This window comes from Corylus avellana, chromosome 7 (assembly GCF_965113065.1).
Source record: "Corylus avellana chromosome 7, dhCorAvel1.hap1.2, whole genome shotgun sequence".
NCBI lineage: Eukaryota > Viridiplantae > Streptophyta > Magnoliopsida > Fagales > Betulaceae > Corylus > Corylus avellana.
The window spans coordinates 16,585,379-16,605,631 of NC_142496.1; the positions used below are offsets into that span (position 1 = coordinate 16,585,379).

Here is a 20,253-nt window from a genome sequence, read left to right on the forward strand (position 1 = left end):
AGACATAATTTTTTTACAAATTGGATTGTGAGAGTTTCTACATTTCATATTCTTAAAAAGTGACATGTGTCTTTTAAGCATGTGAGAACCACATGCTTTCTTATTAATACTATTAAAAAAAAGTATTTGAGAAGCACATTCTATTAGAAAAAAAAAAAAAAAAAAAAGTGTGTTTCTTACATGCTAAATGATACATATCACTTTTAAATGTTAGGTTGTTAAAAACTCCTACAACCCACTATGTAAGAAATTTCTATTACTTAATTTTTTTTTTTTTTTTTTTTGGGACATGATATTACTTAATTGATTGGTCAAAATAGGAGAGGAAATAAAAAAAGAAGAAATGAAGAAACTATCGATAGGCTTTGGATTCTGGATTGAGATTTCCTATAAAATGAGCCTCTCTATGACCACTTTCAAAGCTCTCCTTAGGATCACAAAATGCTTCCAAAGCCGAAACTGTCTTTCTCAGCTCCCTCACTTGCTAGACCGTCTCTACCAGCACTGTTGCCATGTCCATCTGTTGTTTATTGGAATTACACGACCATCCATGTACGTCCCCCACAAAATTAATATAAAAGAACATGGTTTGGCTTCATTGTTGAGATAAAAGACATCTTGCTTATTACATGTTTTGATGCTAATAGTAAAGAAACCAAGTTCATGAACTCACAAACGCTATATATTTTTATGGGTAAGTTTTTCTTTGATCAAGTTTGGAAGGATATTGCGAAGAGTGACGTATTTTACCATTGATTCCCATCCTATGCCTCTTCTCTGCCTCGCTATGTTGTTAGGCCTCAGCTTTTGATTTTAGCCATTTGGAGAATGAAATTTTATAGTTGATGGTATTGGCTGAGAAAACTCTTTGAGAGAAGCTATTTTGTATTGTACGTGCTTTTGACATCTTGTAACTTTGAAACTGTTGCATGATTTGTTCTAACTACATATATTAAATCAAGAAATGAGGCCACCTAATATAAGATAAGATGGCAAATCAAGGAAACAAAAAATGAGTAATGCTATATACACTCTCATTCTTTCACCAAATGGTGAATGGGAACTATTTAAAGGTGTATGAGAATAAGGGTGGGAGAGTGAGAGTACGTGTAATATTACTCAACCAAAAGTGATGGTGCACACTTTTGTTTGGGAAATTATACCTTAGGGCGTATTTTAGTAAGCTCATAATATAGTATGTTGAGACATCACTCAACCCAAAAACTTAAGTTTATGGGTTTGGGACCAACTACGCTATATTATTTACTCACACTAATGACATATTTCCAATGTAAAACTCAAACCTTTCTGTACTCACATATTTGTACTCAACAATTTAATCTTTTAGTATAAGTGATGATTTAATATGGTATTAGCGTTAGAAGTCATGAAGTCGAATCCTGACTCCACAATTTAACTCTCATTTAAATTGAATATTTCACATGTTAGGCCTTACACGTGAGGAGAGCAAGTGTTAAAGTATTCATTAAATGACTAAATTTATCAATTCTTTTTAGTTTAAGCTTTTGGATAAGTGATAATTTAACATGTTATAAGAGCTAGAGGTCTTAAGTTTAAACACTCACTTTCAATTAAATATTTCTCGTATTGGGTTGATATTTGAGCCTACATGTGAGGGGGAATGTTAAAGTATTAATTAAATGTATAATTTATTATCAGTTTAAGCTTTTAGAATAAATAATGATTTAACACACACTAGCTAATCCCTGCTCAAATTCTAAAAAATTTGGGCAAAGAATTATGAGAGAGGGGAGTACAAGGCTCAAGGTGCCTTGCATCTTGGACCCAAGACCCTTCTCTTATTTCGTGCTCAAATTTTCTAAAATTCAAGCAGATTCTAAGGAAGTTTGTAGGAAAATTGTTATAAGGATCTAACGTAGAAGGATTTTGTCCTGTTAGGGTAGAAATTCAATGGAGGATCAAAGACAAAGAAAAACAGAAAAGCCTATTATGTCAGAATAATAGATCGTGTCATTTACATCAATGTTCTATTTCTTCTTTCTACAACACAATTTTGTTAAGGCTTATAAGGCATTGTAAATAAATGCCTTATTCCATTTTCCTTATAGAAAAAATCCATGGCTTCATCCTCACTTCCCCTATCATTATTCAAGCTTTTTATGGATCTACCTAGTTTATTTTATACCTCCAATTTGTATTCTTTAAATTTTCCAATAGCCTCGGACTTATGTCTAATTAGATAGATGTGTCCATATCTTGAATAGTTATCAGTAGTCATTTTCCCTTTAATAAATGATGCACATATATTAAAATTCCCATAATTAATTTTTGGTAATAAGAGCATTCCCAATGGAGAAGCCATATTTTTATGTAAAATGGCTTCTCAAAATTCATTTTTATCTAGTTTATCTAAGCCTTTTTTAAATGTATCTACATCTAATTAGTTATATTTCTATCTATTCTATTAAAATATTATTAAAAGCAATAAAAGTTTTGGGAAAAAGAGAACTTGCAGAGAAAAAGTAGGAAAAAATTTGGGAAAAAGAGAAAATAGGTAAGAGAAACAATGAAAAATAAAATAGCTCACTTGAAAAGTGCTGCTACATTTAGTTTTTTTTTTAGCTCTTCTAATTAAATATCTATTTTACATTTTCTTTTGGCTAATCCAATGTAGGGGGTTTTTTAAACATTTAAAGAGCTATTTTAGATAAAAGTAACATTTAGCTCTTCCATTGGGAATGCTCTAACCCTTGTTCATTCGAATTAATTTATCCTTATTGATGTGACCTAATCTTAAATGCCAAAAGAAAGAACTATCAATCGACACATTCAAATAATCAAAAATAGATATTTTATTATCAACTTTGAGGAAGTACATATTGTCTATTTTTGTATCCTTTATTGATATATTCCCTCTGCTAATGTAGGCCTTCCCAGATTTAAATTTTATACCATATCATTTGTCATTTAATATAGGTACTGATATTAGATTTATACGGATACTTGGTATATACAATGTATTGTATAAAACAATAACAGACCCATTAACAAAAATCTTACATTTTCTCTCTCCTAAGACATCATTGTAAGTATTGTTGCCCATGTAAACTTTGTGTTATCCTATTGCTTTTTACCTTGAAATCTACAAAAATTCTTGGTTTGTTGTGATATGTGTGGTTGATGTTGAATCTATCCACCAGGAATTTGTAGCCGGTTCTGCCATCATTACTTCAGTGATTGTAATAGCAATTTCTCCCTGTTTCTTGCTGCCATTGTTCTTTGGACAATTTGCTTTAAAATGTCCTGTCTTTTCACATCTGTCTGTAGCATGATCTTTTGTTTTTGAAAGTGTCTTTTGGTTTACCCTTCCATCTTCTTTTAAGTTTCTTCGATTTTCCTTTGAATGCGGGCACATGTGATTTTTGTGCTGCTGTATGTGCCATCATTAGGTTTGTAGTTGTCCCTTGTATTCTTCTTTGCTCATTCTCTCTTCTTCTAACACAAGTAACACTGGCAAGATGTCATTGAAATTTCTTTGCCATTCTGTGTCAAAGAAGTTACCACATGCTCCCATGATAGAGGAAGACTATTATGTATGGTTGTAACTTGCATTTTGTTTGACACTAGGTGACCTGCATTTACTAATTATTTTGCAACAAGTTCTATTTGGTTAACATAATCACCTACATAATCATTTTCATCCATACGAACATTGTTATATTTATTTAGTAACAATTGTATGTGTGTCTCAGACTAAGGTTCATACTTTTGATCTCGTGTTCTTCAAAAAGATGAATTATATTAAGGAAAAATTCACTTTACCCCTCTAAAGTTTCAGGAGTTTTTCAATTCGAAACCCAATGTTTAAAAATTGGCAATATACCCCCCTAATATTTCAAAAATTTTCAATTCAAATCCGTTACTAATTTTCATCTAATTGGACAGAAGTCATCCCACGTGCGTTTCACGTGGGATTTTGATGCCCTCTATTCCAATTTTGCCCTTATTAAAACATATGAAATTACGTAATTACCCTCATTAAAACTTATGAAATTGAGGGTAATTACCTAATTTTATAGGTTTTAATTAGGGCAAAATTGGAATAGGGGATATCAAAATCCCACGTTCCATCCAATTAAAAGGAAATAAGTAGTGGAGGGTTTGAATTGAAATTTTTTGAAACATTAGGAGCGTACATTGCCAATTTTTAAACATTGGGGTTCGAATTGAAAAATTCCTGAAACTTCAGTGAGGTAAAGTGAATTTAACCCACTATATTATCTTTCATATTATGAAGAAGGGTAGCTCTTGTCATAAAGTCGTCTCCTAACCATTTTTCTTGTTTCTTGATGACCTCTTCGTCTCTTTGCCATCTAATTCTAGTTTTACAGAATTAAGAGTGTATAATATTTTCTCATGCGTCAATACATAAATTTTTTTTATGTTTTCACATTCTAAAATTGATACCATTAAGGTTTTCAACCTTTGAGACATTTATATCGCTTTTTATAGCCATTTTAGAATGTGTATACATTAACATTAACTAATAAAGTTTAATAATTACAAACCTATACAAATGTGTTGTGTATCACACTTATTTCAACAAATAAAAATAAATACATGGTTCTAAATAAATACAAACCAAATAGTAAAATAAAAAAGGATAGTTGTGAAATCAATTGTTCATTTTGAAAATTGTTTTGAGAGAAACTTATAATTTTCTTCTCCTTCCAATTAGCTTTCCAGTGGTTTTGGAATCATCTGAATCAGGTTGAAACGAGGCAGAACGATCAAAAACAGTGAAATTACCTCAAATTGGCTAGTTTAGGTGATTCAAGTCGTTTAGGCAAACCGGATAGAGTTTGTCGAAACCGGGTTGCTAGACCTATAGTTTGGTGCACCACGTGGCTTGGCCTAGTGGTTGGGCTTGTTGGTGTGGATTTGTTTCCGGGACGGGTTGCGGTCCCAAGTTAGCTGCTGGATCCGAGGCTGATGAGGATTTCGACTTTGGATTCGGTTCTTCCACGGATTTGGGCCCCGGATCCGGGTCGGGTGGTGTGAAGGCGTGTGACTTGATCTTCTGGGCATAGGCTTGGGCTCTGAGGACTGATTTGTGGGCCATGTGTTTCCACTTCGGGCTGGTTCAACTTGGATTTCGGGTCGGATCTGAATTTGGTTTTGGGCTCACAACGGCGATGTCATGGGGTGTTTTATGTGCACCTTCAAGCATTCTTGGATCGGCTTCGTTTCGTGGTGAAACGGTGTTGTTCTTTTTGTATGGAACGACATCGTTTCCAGAAGGGCCTTGAGCCGCCTTCTGGAAAGGGCGTGAAACAGCTTCATTTCCAGAAGGCGATCTCGCACTTGCAATATAGGGGTGCAAGTGCGAGGTCGAACCCACAGTAAATTGTGTTTATGAAGAACAATTATGCCTAAACCAATTAAATCATAACCTAGTTCCAAAAGATTTATGATTTTTGAATAAAAAGAAAACATAAACTAAACCAAGTAAAATTAATCAAAAGATAAAGCACTAAGGTTTTGGAATCCATACCCACCGAATCATAGCAACATATTCTCATGTTCATCAATATATATCCGAAGTTCTCACAATAAAAATCTTATGTATGTTCTACTTTGCTTTAAAGATTAATTAAATCATTCAATGAATCCGTTCTTGGCACAAATCACAAAAGATATCTAGTTTAAATTAAATCATCAAATGTATCCATAAATTACAAAAGATTTCTAATTTAAACCAAATCATTAAATGTATCCGTTGAACGAAACACAATGAATATCTAATGTTTTGATAAAAAAAAAAAAAAAACAATCAATTAAATGAAACTATCTCAAATCATCAAATGTATCCATGGAACAAATCACAAGAAATACCCAAGAATCATCCCACTAATTGAATTGAAGTAGAACAATTGAAATATTAAAACTCATAAAATCGGATAATATCAACTTACATAAAAATATTGTTGTTCTTTATCAGTGAGGTTTTATCTTCAACCTTAGTTAAGAAATTAGCTACACATAACTATGGAAAATAAATCCTAAACATAAAGGAAAACACTAAACTAAATGGAGAACTACTCTGAAGTTTCGTACTAAGCAACCTCTGTAGCCTCCTCCTTTTTCTGAAGCTTTAGGTCCTATTTATAGGAAGCAAACAAACCCTAGAAGTCCTAAAAATCCCAGAAAAATCGTACTTCAATCTCATAGTCAAATTAGGAAGCAATCCTAATACAAATTGGAATAAGATTAGTCCAGATTTGAGTTCTTATATTGCAAGACGCTTTTGACATAGAAAAAGTCCAAATTAGGAAACTCCTATTTCATAATGATTTGTATTATTTTGAGTTAGCTTTCCAACGTCACTATTTTCACCTTAATCCGATACTTGAGCTGAAAGTTATAGTCAAAATACTACGACGTGTGCATAATCTGAAATTCAATCCAATCCGATTTTGACTCCAATTAGAGAAATTTCGATTTAATCTTTTCATTGATTTGGTTAAACTTAACCACATCATCTAGGTCTTCTCAAAGTATGCTTTAAACCCAAAATCAATAGAATTCATTGCATTTTTCCTTCAGAACCTGGAAACACTAAAACAAAACAACATCAAACAAATAATAATACTAAGGAATTAACACGCAAATTTAGGGGCTCAAATATGCAATATTTGGCACTTATTACAACACAAATCACATACTCGTTCTATAATTTAGTCTTTCGTTCAACTTGTTCAAACTCAGTTTAATCTCAAAATCAAATGCTTAAGATCTAACAATGGTCCTGAATGTAAAATGATTTTTTTCTTCTTCTTCTACACATGGCACCATACATCAGCTTAGTTGTATAGAAACTTCATACCAAAATGCTATAGTTGAAAGAAAACATCTGCACTTGCTAAATGTTGCAAGATCCTTACAATTTCAATCAAATCTCCCTTTATCTTTTTTGGGGGATTGTATTCTCACAGCTGCTCATATCATCAAAAATAGAATTCCCACACCTCTTCTTTCAAATAAATCCTCACATGAGTTGTTGTTCTCCGTTACACCTTCATACACACATCTAAAAGTTTTTAGATGTTTAGCTTATGTTTCAACTTTGTCTAGACATAGAACAAAGTTTGATTCAAGAGCCACTCCTCGTATCTTTATTGGCTACGCATATGGCATGAAGGGATATAAATTCTATAACCTTCATACTCAATCCATCATTATCTCTCGGCATGTTATATTCCATGAAACAATTTTTCTATATACTTCTAACTTAGATCACTCATATCTAATAATTGTTTTCTTAAACATCTATCACCTACAATACATAATATAATACCTTCTTTAATTCCTATGCATGTTCCTGATGTATTAGATCACGATTCTGCTATAAATCATATGTCACCTAATTCTGTTTCACTTGATTTTAGTACACAACCATTTGATCCTAATCCACAGTCATCTTATGTTAATGCTCATGATATTCCATCTGATATTAACATCCATGATAATTCATCAAATTCTCTCACTTCTGCTTAACCATCTATTCCACCTCTTAGAAAATCAAATAAGATCAAACAAAAACCTAGCTATTTGAAGAATTTTCATTGCCAACTAGTTTCTTCTTCTCCACCTCTATCTACTCATATGTCTCCTAATTCTGTTTCACCTGATATTAGTACACAGCCATCTGATCATAATCCAGAGTCATTTGATGTTAATGCTCATGATATTCCATCTGATATTAACATCCATGACATTTCATCAAATTCTCCCACTTCTGCTCAACCATTTGTTCCACCTCCTAGAAAATCAAATAGGATCAAACAAAAACCTAGCTATTTACAGAATTTTCATTGCCATTTGGTTTCTTCTCCTCCTCTATCTACTCACATGGCTACTGATTAAGGTATATCTTATCCATTGTCTTCATTTGTTTCATATGATAAGCTGTCTCCTTCTTACAAAAATTTATGTCTTTCCATATCATCTCAAATTGAGCCTAAATTTTATCATCAAGCTGTCAAAGATGCACACTGAGGTGAAGCCATGAAGGCTGAAATTCAAGCACTTGAAGAGAACAAAACATGGGTAATTACTGCGTTACCACCAAATAAGCATCCTATAGGGTGTAAATGGGTATACAAGGTGAAGCAAAAGTCTGATGGTAGTATTTAGAGGTACAAGGCTCGGTTGTAGCAAAAGGGTACATTCAATGTGAAAAGGTTTGGATTATCAGGAAAAATTTTCACCTGTAGCTAAAATGAGTACTGTTAGGTGTCTAGTAGCACTTGCAGCAGCTAAGGGTTGGATTTTACATCAATTGGATGTGAATAATGCATTTTTACATGGTGACGTTAATGAAGAAGTATATATGAACATGCCTCCTAGTTTTGGTACTAAGAGGGAGACAAAGGTTTGTAGATTAACAAATCTTTATATGGTTTGAAGCAGGGCTCACAGTGGCTCTCTAAGTTTTCTACAACTTGAGTTGATCTTGATTTTATTCAATCTAAGGCAAATTACTCTTTGTTCACACAGATTAAAGGTTCTTCATATATTGCTTTACTAGTCTATGTAGATGATGTTGCCATAGCTAGCAATGATCCAAAAGCAGTGGCTTCTTTTATTACTCTTTTGAATGGCATATTTCATTTGAAAGACTTAGGACCTTTGAAGTATTTTCTAGGCCTTGAGATTGCTAAGTTACCAGAGGGTATTTCTGTTTCTGAAAGAAAATATGCATTAGAAGTCTTGGAAGGTTCTGGTCTGTTGGCTTCCAAACCGGTTAAGTTTCCAATGGAACAGAATCTAAAGTTATCCAGGGATGGTGGTGTTCTCTTATCAGATTCTACATGTTATAGAAGATTGGTTGGAAGGCTACTTTACTTGACAATAACTCGGCCAGATATAGCATATGCAGTTCAAACACTAAGCCAGTTTATGGATAAACCAAGACAACCACATTTACATGCTACACATAGAGTTCTCAAATACATCAAGAACTCTCCTGCACAAGGTCTAATATTTTTTACAAAATCAGATTTACGTCTCAAGGCTTTTTCAGATTCAGATTAGGTAGGCTGCTTGGACACCAGGAGATCCATAACTGTATTGTGTGTTTATTGGTGACTCAATCATTTTTGGAAACCCAAGAAGCAACAAACAATATCTAGATCATCGGCTGAAGCAGAATACTGGGCACTGGCATCCACTTGTTATGAGTTAATGTGGCCGTTCTCATTGCTCTCATCAATTGTTTAGTTTCTTTATTTGGTTATGCTCTGTTATTTTGATCTTATTGTAGCTGAGTATATAAGTTGATTTCTTCCATTATTGTAAGCTGAAGTTGATTAATCAGAGAATACATTTTCATTCGATTCATATTTTCCCCTTGTTTGCTTTGCATTCTTTATATATTGTAAAGCTTGACATAGGTGATGACATCTCTGTCAAACTTGCAGTCCAAGATCTGATTCCCAATTTTTAGATCTCCAGCGAGTGCAAGTAAAATAGAAAGAAATAGCTTGAGCGGGAAAAAAAGTGAGGGACTTAGAGTTTGAGAAATGAGAAATTGTAATTAAGAATTGTATTATTGATTGTTTTAGTAAATTTGATTACAATTCAAGTTCTATTAAAGTGGTACAATCAAACCAAGAAATATGAATCGCTAAACAATTTCATTCCACCTTCAACTATTCTTTAAAATAACTATACATTTTTTGAATGGAATACTCATTCAGTGCACCAAACGTTATTGCCTTATGTTATTTTTGTTTTAATTTTATTTAATTAGCCTTATAATGTTTAGAAGTGTTAAGTGTTTCCTTATGTTATGCTACGGTAGAAATAAGTTAATCAGACATCAGAGAACCTAATCCAATATTGATTTAATATTGCAAAATTTATTTATTTAATTACAATCTAGCTAGTCAGAACATGGAAAGGAGAAGAAGGATAGACCTAGAAAAGGAGAAGTTCAACAATCTGTCATGGCATTTGGCAAACGAAAACAAATCTTGATTAATTCTTTCAATTGAAGCTTTGTTTCTGGCTTTGGCTGGAAGTTGGCAGGTGATCATGAATCTTTTCATTTCTAACTCTTGTTGTTAATGTGTCATTAATTTAAGTGTAGGCCTTAGACATTAATGTGTCATTAATTTAAGTTCCCCATGGAGGAAGAGGAAGAAGAGGAGGGACATGAGTTCTTCACACGTCATCACAATTATTTGCAACCTAAGTAGGATGAGCTAGCTAGGGACATGACTTCTTCACACGTTAACTACAATTATTTTGCAACCTAATACCAAACTCATTAATAACAATGAACTGAACAACAAATTTGACAAGCAAATCGCAATAGAGAGAGAAAAAGAAATCTTTAAAACGGAGCGGTAGATCGGCGCAAAAGGTGCGGCTCTCGGCTGCTTTAGGGGTCAGCAAATGAGTGGTAGATCGGCGCAAAAGGAACAGCTTTCAGCTGCTTTAAGGGTCAGGAAAGAAGCTGCTATTAGGGCTCACCGAAGAAGAAGCAGCAAATACAGATAAGTTCTGCTGATAGGCTGGCGTGAAGACCAAAGGTTCATGCCAAAACTTGTATGACAAATTTTGTGCAGAAAAAGGGTAACAAAGACGAGTGCTTAATTACCTTGTTTGCAAGATAATTGTTGCAACACACGCACACTACTTAATTTGCACTATTCCTTTGTCAACTCCAAAGTCCATTCTATTAGGAAAAAAAAAAAAAAAAATAGTTGGCCATTCAATATTCCTCTTAAAAAAGTCTTGTTCCGAATCCTAGTGGAAAATTGTTATTGAATCTTTCTTCTTCAGTTTCTTGAATTTCTAACTGGGTTCTATCACCATAAAAATGAAATTACACATATATTCTAAAATATATACTGAGTTATTTAACTTAATTATATATTTATTTTGATTCTTTTTGCTACGTTTATTATTCACTAATATATGGAGTTCTCTATTCACATAAATAAAATTCTCAATTAAGTTTTATTGATGGATAATATATATCTTAAAGGGTTATAGGGTTGTTCACAAATATTATATCAAAATCATTTCTTATACTCAAAGCTAGCAACACTTATTGGATTTATTAATTTATACATGCTTTCCCATTATAAGCAAGGTAGATTTGACTTGTAATGTTGTTTTGTTCAACAAAATTATAAAGAAATTAATAAAATCACTATGTACCATAATTCTTTATTATTACTTTTTTTAATAGTCTTTATTATTATTTAAGTGATCGCGAGTAATTAAGTCTTTCAAAATGCAGAAAAGCACGCATAAAACTCATGTTCTTTAATTGAGGACCACGCTAGTACGTAGTAGTTGAATCCCATCCATTCGAAATTAGTTAACTCAAGTCTTCTAGATCTAGAGCGTGACCGCTGCGGAAGTAATCCATAAATAATAATAATAATAATAAAATAAAATAAAATAAAATTCGATATTATGTGAGCCTTCGATTAATCTTTTCATATTTTTCAGAAAAAGAAAAAAAGAAAGAGTGTCATCATATATGATTTTGTTGTGAGTTTGCTTGTGATTCCAATTAGCTCAAGCTTTTATGTTCAAATAATGTTCAAATATGTATATTACTGTAGTTTTATTAAAAACTCTTAAATTATTGATGTCTCCAACAAGTAGTATTAGAGTCATGATTAGTTTGATGAGATGGTGTCTGGATGCTTCTAGTTTGAAGTTGCTTTTTGTGGCCCTCTCGCACAACTCTTCATGATGTGAGACTCTCTTGAAAATGTTTGTCCCATATTGAGAATTGAGAAAGTATAAGAAAAAGTGTGGTTAATATAAGTAAAGTAAACCCAAGCTCATTAGCTTAGGTATTAGGATTAGAGTGTCGTTCAAATATGTATATTAATACTCTTAGTAAAACTTATGACTTTTGATTCTAATATCATGCTAAATTATTACTTATTTAAAAATTTGAAGCTAATAATAAATATATTTAATCATTTAGGGCTCGTTTGGTTCGCAGAATGCGTATTTCATTAAAAAATTGAATAGTTATTACTGAGAATAGAAGAGAGCAGAATGAAATAGTTATTTCTATTCTTTAGTAATAATACACATAGTCTAACTAAAATTGAATCAAAATGACTAAAAACCCCATATATATATATATATATTTTTTTTTTCAACTCATATTAAAAAAATAAAGTGGGTGGACGACCACCCATGGGTCGCGGCCACCCCTGAAACAAATCTGGAGTGGTCCCCCGAGGTGTCCAAGGGTGGTGCGGCCACCCACTATATCTTTTATTATTATTATTTCTTAAAAAAATTTAAAATAAAATAAAATGGGTATTTATGAAAAATGTATTTCATTCTTTAATGAATAGTTATTCCTCTATGTAAAGGATTAGTCATTCTCACGAGAATGATTATTCCTAGGATATGCTTAAACCCTTATCAAACAAAAGAAAAACTAATCCATAGGAATAGCTATTCTACAAGCCAAACGAGCCTTAATCAATACTTTTAACATATAACAACACAATTTAATAATGTTAAACAGTATATATGCGTCCTTTCTTATTTGGTGTTCGTTATAAAATAAATATTTCTGCACTATGTATGGGGCCGTTTGGCCACATTTTATTGACTAAGAAATTTTGAGGTCAATAAGCAAAAGTCGACTTGCTTTCCAAGCTTTGTAAATTGCCAAGAAACTGCGGCATTTTCTAGAAATATAACAAAGAAAGGGTTTGAACTTTAAGCTGCAAAACAAAGAGGAATCATAGAAAATTCTTACGTTCCTGCAGCCTCCTTATTTAATGTCTATTATATTTTTCAATAATATACAGATAAACTGACGCAGAAAGAAGTAGATTCAAGCCACAGATCCCATCTTTTAAATAGCTTGTTTCTCCCGTGAAAGACTTAAAGGCAAAGATTCTCAATTAGAGAGTGAAATTTCTGCAAAAGTGAATATGAAGGAACAATATGCGGATCATCAGTTTATTGATAGTCCCTTGATGAGCTCATATGGCACAAGTACTCCAGCCAGACACTCTTCTCTTTCTGAGACTGCCAGCTCCCTTCATAGTCCACCTTCCTCATATGACTCCCCCTCCTTCAAAAACAGTAAGCAATCACCTCTCTCTCTCTCTCTCTCTCTCTCTAATCAATCTATCTATTTGTCGATCTCTTACTAGTTTTGGAAAGTGCAGATAAATGGGATTCAGAGATGGGAAACAAGAAAAAGCTTGGGAGGAAAGGCAGCAGTTTTGCATACAGGATTCGGGAGCATGGTAAGGATCTGTCTACTTGATTTGAGATGGAAAATGCTAAGTGTTGATTAAATGATTAAATTTATCTATTCCTATTAGCTTAAATTTTTGGAATAAGTGGTAATTTAACATGGTATCAGAGTCAAATGTCTTATAATCGAACCTTGACTCTGTCAGTTCACTTAATTTAAGTTAATATTCCATGTGTTGGGCCTCATCTATTAACCGATAGTTTGAACCCATACGTGAGGAGGAATGTTAAGTGTTGATTAAATGATTAAATTTACTACTTCCTATCAGTTTAATCTTACGGAAAAAGTAGTGATTTAACATAAAACATGTTTTTGTTTTGGATGAGTGATATATGTTTGTTTTGGTTTGGAATTGTAGTGAAACTGGGGCCAAAGTTGTCTGAAACTGTGAAGGGAAAGCTGAGTTTGGGGGCAAGAGTTGTTCGAGAAGGAGGGAGGGAGAATATATTCAGGCAAGTGTTTGGAATGAGCCAAGGAGAGCAGATGTTGAAAGCCTCGCAGTGCTACTTATCAACAACAGCTGGCCCTATTGCAGGGCTCCTCTTTGTTTCCACTGAGAAGGTTGCCTTCTGCAGTGAAAGATCCATCTCCATTTCTTCCCCTGACGGCCACTTCATTACTACACCTTACAAGGTACCTAATTCTAAATGCCTAATATGTTAAAATATAAATTTAATTTTTATTAAATTAAGCTGTGATTTAAACCTTTTTTTTTTTTTGGTATACAAAGAGGAAAAATGAGAATTACAAAGAAATAAGTCGTGATTTAACTTACTATCAAAGTAATGATCTTGAATTCAAATTATGTTTATGTTATTTTAATTAGGGTTAACTTATATAAAAGCTTCCTAAACTTTTACACGTTTTGAGAAGATCCCTAAAATTTAAAGACTCTTAATTTCAGTTCTCGAAGTTCTAATTTAAAAATCTACCCCTTGGTTAAGATTTGGCATTAAATCCTAACGGATCTTATGAAAAAACTAAACTACGTACCCTAACCCTTTTTTTTTTGCTTTTAATGTGAAATTAAGGATAAATTTAATATTTTATAAAAATTTCAGGAGTATAAAGGCTATTTCATCTATTTTAACGTATGTTTAATGCCAAACTCTAAGGGCTAGAGTAAATTACATCAAATTAAAGGTTTAAAAGGGTAAAATGGAGAATTTTTGAACTTTAAAAAGTCTTTTCCAAACGCGTGATAGCTCATGAAACTTTTAATGATTTTTTTTTTTTTTTTATTAAGAAAGAATTTGAACCATAAACTAAGAAAATAATATATATATATAGGAATATTCAGTTTTCACCTAGGAATATTAGGTCCACCGGCTTAACAGATAGGATCCTAACAGGTGGAATGTGCGTGTACACGCTTTTCTTAGTCCACGCGGAATTCCAAGCGTGAATGGATGATGGAGGAAGACAGACTTTTTGTTCCCGTTTAGAAAAATAAAGGATAAGGATGTGGGACATGCATGTCTTGACCAGCAGTGTGAATGCATATATATACAAATACAGTTGATTTTTCAACTGTCTCATGTGGCAACCAAATATAAAAATGGTCACATGGCTCTAGAAATGGCTCGGATAGGTGCCCAAATAGCTCGTTTCAATTCTAGTTTAGGAAAGTATGGTTGTTGGATTCGAGTTGTGTCAAGATATAAATTATTAAGACTAAATAAGTTAACTTTAATTTTAACTTATCTAATTAAATGAGTTAAATTTTAATTTAATATGTTAATTTCGTGTTTGATTTATGGGTTGTGTTAAAAATTATGAGCCTTAGGGTTACATGTCATGTTGAGATTGTGTTAAGGCAATGGTAATGAAAAACTATATAAATCAATCATAATCCAACCTATTTAATTAAACCAATTAAATCTTTAGATTTTAATCTTCTAAGTTCGTGTTGGGTTTGTATCACGTCCACATTCTCTTGGATATCTAAATTTCTTGACAGAAATGCCTTTGATAAAAAAAAAATTAAAATTAAAAATCATGGTGGCTTTGCCGTGGGTCACCCGTCACAACACCCTCGCCATTTATTCTTGTTTTTTTCTTTTTGAATTTATATAAATATTTTTGTCTGTTTTAAAGGCTAGAGACATTGTTTCAATTCATAGTTTAAATGAAACATTGTAAATTGCCTAGCTTGCAGGGTAATCTACCTTAAATTCTGAGTTGGTCTTAATTTTAATGTTTTCATATTCTAGACTGTACAGTGTAATCTACCTATCGACGTCCAGCAACTATAGGTAACCGTTAAATTAAACATTAAAACACTATTACTTCCGACAAAATTTTCAACTTTTTCTTTTATCAATCGAAAGAGTTTTGAAGTTCTCGCAGAAAAAGACAATTTAAATGGGAGAAAATATGGCTGCATAATGTGATAGAATCATGCATGAGCGTGCTCGTGACGAACAATTCCCACCCTCCCCCCCCCTTTTTTTTATTCACTAATGGTTTTGTGACTATTTCAAATTTATCGTCCTTCAAGAGTATTGTTAATTTATGCCTGGCTTGTTTTATTATTTAGTCATTCAATTGTTTGCAATGAACATTGTATATTATAAGAAAATTCTATCAGAAATAATTGTTTTAATATTTCTACTGATCCCACAAAGTTATATTTAATATGCATGGCAGGTTCTGATACCAGTAAGGAAGATTCAAAGAGCCAACCAAAGTGCGAATGTGAACAACCCTGCCCAGAAGTACATAGAAATAGTTACTGAGGATAATTTTGAATTTTGGTTTATGGGATTCTTACGCTATGAGAGAGCTCTCTGCAATCTTCAAAAGGCCATTTCTATGGCCAACCAAATATAACTATATATGTATATAAGTGAAGGAGATCTAGAAAATTCCCCAGGAAAAGCTTGTATAATTTTGTTAGATTGTATGATTCATAGCTGGGAGGGTACTTGGCCCTTGATGTGTAGGCCTTTGTTGTGTTAGGAAATGAAAGTTTAGGGTAAAATAGCACTTAAATTACAATATACTCTGAGCTAGGCCCCTCATTTTTTTTTACCACTTCAGCTAAGCCCAGACTGAGCTTGCTTCATGTCCATGTCAAAGAGTATATAGTCATTTGGGACTGAGCAGTTTCTTGGTTAATTTCTGAATGTTGTGAGAGCCAGTATCTTCAAACACATGTCCTGAGGGACCCTGAGAAGGTGCATTGCCTTCTCGAGGGGAGTTGCTAGACTTTGGCGACATTGTGAGGTTGACTTATTGGAACTTGACTCCCTAGCAAAGTTGCCAGACAATTTTGAGGTAATTTTTGGAATGAAGAAATCTTACACACATTTATAAGTGCATATACTATCTGCGGTGATAATAAAAATTACTTTTTAATTTTAGATAAATAATTATTAGATTTTGTATTCAATAGTGATTTTCATTGTCACGTCAGAAAATGTGTACTTGTAAGGGTAAAAATGAGAGTATGTGTAACATTTCTTTTTTGGAATGATGTCTAGATGTCGGGTGGACAAGTAGAGACTTGGTCCCAAGTTTATTATAAGTTAAAGGGAGTCAAGCCCAAAACTCAAGTCAACCGAGTAGATTGATAGTTAACTATAGAACACTAGAGGCTTTCAATTAAATCAATCAATCACAAAAGCTTGCACAGTCAATGGCAATTTATTAGTGAGGTCAGATGCTAGCGAAAATTTTAATGACAATAATAATGTGGTTCAACAAGAGTTTTAATGGCAAGGAAGGACAATTGCATAAACACAATGGCATATGTCATCAAATATTACACCATCTAAAAAATGTTCACAACAACTCACAAGAAAAAAAAATTATTCACAACAAGTACATCCAAAATGAGGACAGTAGGGAATGGGTAATAGAGAGAAGATGTGACCCGGTGATTACACAGTAAGATAGCTTTTCCATACTTTAGTAGTAGTATGACTTACTTCCTGCAAGGACATGGGTAGATCTCACACCTCCCCAACGCTTTCCTTTTGGAAGGGTGATTTATCTCCATCTTTCTCTAGTAGGAGTAAATATTTCAAGAACTGTTTTTGGTTGCTCGACCAAAACAGTGTTGTATTTCCCTTTATATAGTGCAATACAAAGGACCATCTAAATGGCAAGTTTATAACTACAATGGTAAGCTTACAACTGGTACAAGATAAAAAGAAAGTAAATCAAATTAATACAGCTATTGTGAGATATATATAGCTGCATACATTCACGTAAGGAATATAAATATTGTCACTAGTTGTCAAGATGATATGGTGAATCCTCCTCTGTCTCAATGTGATTGTCGAAGGAAGGTGCTTGATGTGTGGGTGATTTGATTTGATATTGTATGCTCTTATTCCTGCCTTGTTGATTGACCGAGATACCAGTGCTCATTTTCTGATTTCCAGAGATACCTTTAACACCCCCCAGCAAACTGATGGGGGGACGACCGGCAATTTGTCACATAAGAAACAGAAGCGATCAACAGTTTGTCCCTTTGTAAAAATATCAGCGACCTGATCCAAGGTAGAGATATAGCGAAGTTGAATGTCACGGTTGGTAACCTTTTCATGGATAGAGGCGAGGGCAAGGGCACCAAAATTATCACACCAAAGGACAGGAGGAGAGTGGAGAGAAATCCTCAATTCTTTGAGAAGCATGCGAAGCCAGAACATTTTAGCAGTGGCATTGGCCATGCAGCGATACTCGGCTTCGTTACTTGAGCGGGACACCACAGGTTGTTTCTTGGCAGACCAAGAGATTAAATTGGAGCCCAAGGAAATGCTAAAATCAGTGGTGGAGCGGCGGTCATCAGGGTTGCCAGCCCCATCCGAGTCACAAAAGGCATTGAGAGCAAGTGCGCCTTTGCGACAGTGAAGGCCAAAATCGACAGTGCCTTTCAAGTAGCGCAACACACGTTTGGTTGCTGTCCAATGCACATAAGTGGGAGTATGCATGTGCTGAGATAGCTGATTTACAAGTATGCAAGGTCTGGGCGTGTGAGAGTGACATATTGAAGAGCACCCACAACTTGTTGAAATTCAGTGGGATTGGCCAGTGCATCACCATCAAATTTAGACATTTTAGAACCAGTAGTACAAGGGGCACAATAAGGCTTGGATTCTGTCATTTGTGTGAGAGTGAGCAGATCAAGAGCATATTTGGACTGGCGAAGGTGAAGTCCAGTGGCGTCTCGGATAGCTTGAATGCCAAGAAAATAGCCAAAAGGCCCAAGGTCCTTCATTGCGAAATCGGACTACAAGTTGTCAATAAGGCGTTGCATGGTGTCTGGATGATTTCCTGTGAGGATAATATCATCCACATAAACAAGAAGAAAAATATGGACACTGTCAGTGTGATAAACAAATAAGGAATGGTCCACTTGAGAGCCACAAAACCCAATTTCCAGTAATGCATGAGAAAGTCGAGTAAACCAAGCTCTAGGAGCCTGTTTTAGGCCATAGAAAGATTTGTGTAATCGATAGACGTAGGTAGGGTTAGAGGGATCCACAAACCCTTGAGGTTGCTCCATGTACACTTCTTCGTCTAACACACCATGATAGAAGGCGTTACAAACATCCAGTTGCTTTATTTGCCAATTGAATTGCATGGCCAATGCCAATATTAATCGAATGGTTGTAGATTTGATAACGAGATTGAGTGTTTCATGATATTCAACCCCACTCACCTGATCAAATCCCTTAGCAACATGACGAGCCTTAAACCTGCCAATACTGCCGTCAGGCTTTTGTTTCAGCTTAAATACCCATTTGTTCCTTACCACATTTTAGTGCAGAGGCCTGGGGCATAGAGACCAAGTTTTGTTTGTGAACGAAGCATTGAATTCAATGAAGCAACCAATTTGGGTGTAGTTGCTGCTTGGCAGCATGTAGAGGGCTCAAGAGGGACAGCAAGGGTGTGATAGGCGAGAAGAGGATGTTTGACAGCTCGGAAGAGTTTAAAATCAGAAAATGATTTTGGTTTTAGATTACCTGTCTGGGAATGTGTCACAATGTGATGGGTAGGAGCAGTATGTGCAACGGTAACTGATGATGTGCGGATACACGATGGGCTGTCAAGAGAAGAAGAGGGACACATAAGGTTGGGTAGAGGCAAGGATGTAACCTCCACGGCTGAAGTTGGATGTGATGGGGTAGTGGGTAAAACAGATGTTTCTTGGGGCATGGGTTCTGTAGCTTAGTTGGTGACAACATGTGAGTTGAGAGGCAAAGTAGGAGAGCTGTCATGCAGACTAGGGGCGTGGCTTTGATGCAAAAAGGCTGAATGAAGATGTGTTGGCTCACTAGAGGAAGCTTGCGTGTTGAGGGGCATTGGTACTGCAGCTAGAGGAGGGGTAACGTGTGAGTTGGAAGGTAGCATAGGTGAGCTGTCCTGAAAAATAGAGGAGTAGGTTTGCTGCAAAATGGTAGCAGCTCAAGGGGTTATAGCTGTAGGTGGGTTTGCCTGCAAGGTAGGGATCTGCATTGTAGGTGATGGAAAAGGGGTTCTTGACAAATCAGCAGAGGGGTAAGTGGAAACAGGCTAGGTGGGGTATGCATAAAATTTGAAGGAAGAGACATGATGAGATTACCTGTTGAAACTGTGACTGCAGGATCCTTGTGAGAGAGCCATACCCTTAGCTGGAAATTGGGATTCATCAAAGACTACACTGCAGGAGATGTACATTTTTTTAGATTGAGGATCAAGACAACAGTACCCACGCTGGTTAGCACCATAGCCTAAAAAAATGCAAGGTTTGCTTCTGAATGACAACTTATGATGTGCATAAGGACGAAGGAGTGGATAACATAAACACCCAAAGGCTCTCAAGAAGGTATAATCAGGATGTTTCTTAAAAAGCTTAGAGAACGGTGTTTCATTTTGAATAGCAGTAGATGGTAGTCGATTAATGAGGAAGTTGGAAGTCAGAAAGGAACCAACCCAGTATTTAAGGGGTAGACCAG

At 34.6% G+C, this 20,253-nt stretch overlaps 1 protein-coding gene across 2 annotated transcripts; it reads left to right on the top strand.

Moving 5' to 3' along the window:
- Positions 1 to 10,457: 10,457 nt before the first annotated feature.
- LOC132184775 (GEM-like protein 4) lies at positions 10,458 to 16,337 on the top strand. Of its 2 annotated transcripts, none has more exons than XM_059598521.2 (5): positions 10,458 to 10,596; positions 12,849 to 13,128; positions 13,215 to 13,295; positions 13,665 to 13,939; positions 15,956 to 16,337. In XM_059598521.2, exons 2-5 carry the CDS (start codon positions 12,975 to 12,977, stop codon positions 16,136 to 16,138), a joined length of 693 nt encoding a protein of 230 aa, XP_059454504.2. In that variant the 5' UTR covers positions 10,458 to 10,596; positions 12,849 to 12,974; the 3' UTR covers positions 16,139 to 16,337. The 2 variants fall into 2 exon arrangements, with proteins under 2 accessions (XP_059454504.2, XP_059454503.2); XM_059598520.2 differs by having other exon boundaries at positions 10,583 to 10,623.
- The last annotated feature ends 3,916 nt before the right edge of the window (positions 16,338 to 20,253 follow it).

What these genes read in the sequence shown, in the direction of transcription:
- LOC132184775 (XM_059598521.2), top strand. Translation starts at nt 12,975, where the DNA reads ATGAAGGAACAATATGCGGATCATCAGTTTATTGATAGTCCCTTGATG. An exon ending in CTCCCCCTCCTTCAAAAACA is followed by an intron (nt 13,129 to 13,214) that starts GTAAGCAATCAC and finishes TGGAAAGTGCAG; the next exon opens with ATAAATGGGATTCAGAGATG. An exon ending in ATACAGGATTCGGGAGCATG is followed by an intron (nt 13,296 to 13,664) that starts GTAAGGATCTGT and finishes TTGGAATTGTAG; the next exon opens with TGAAACTGGGGCCAAAGTTG.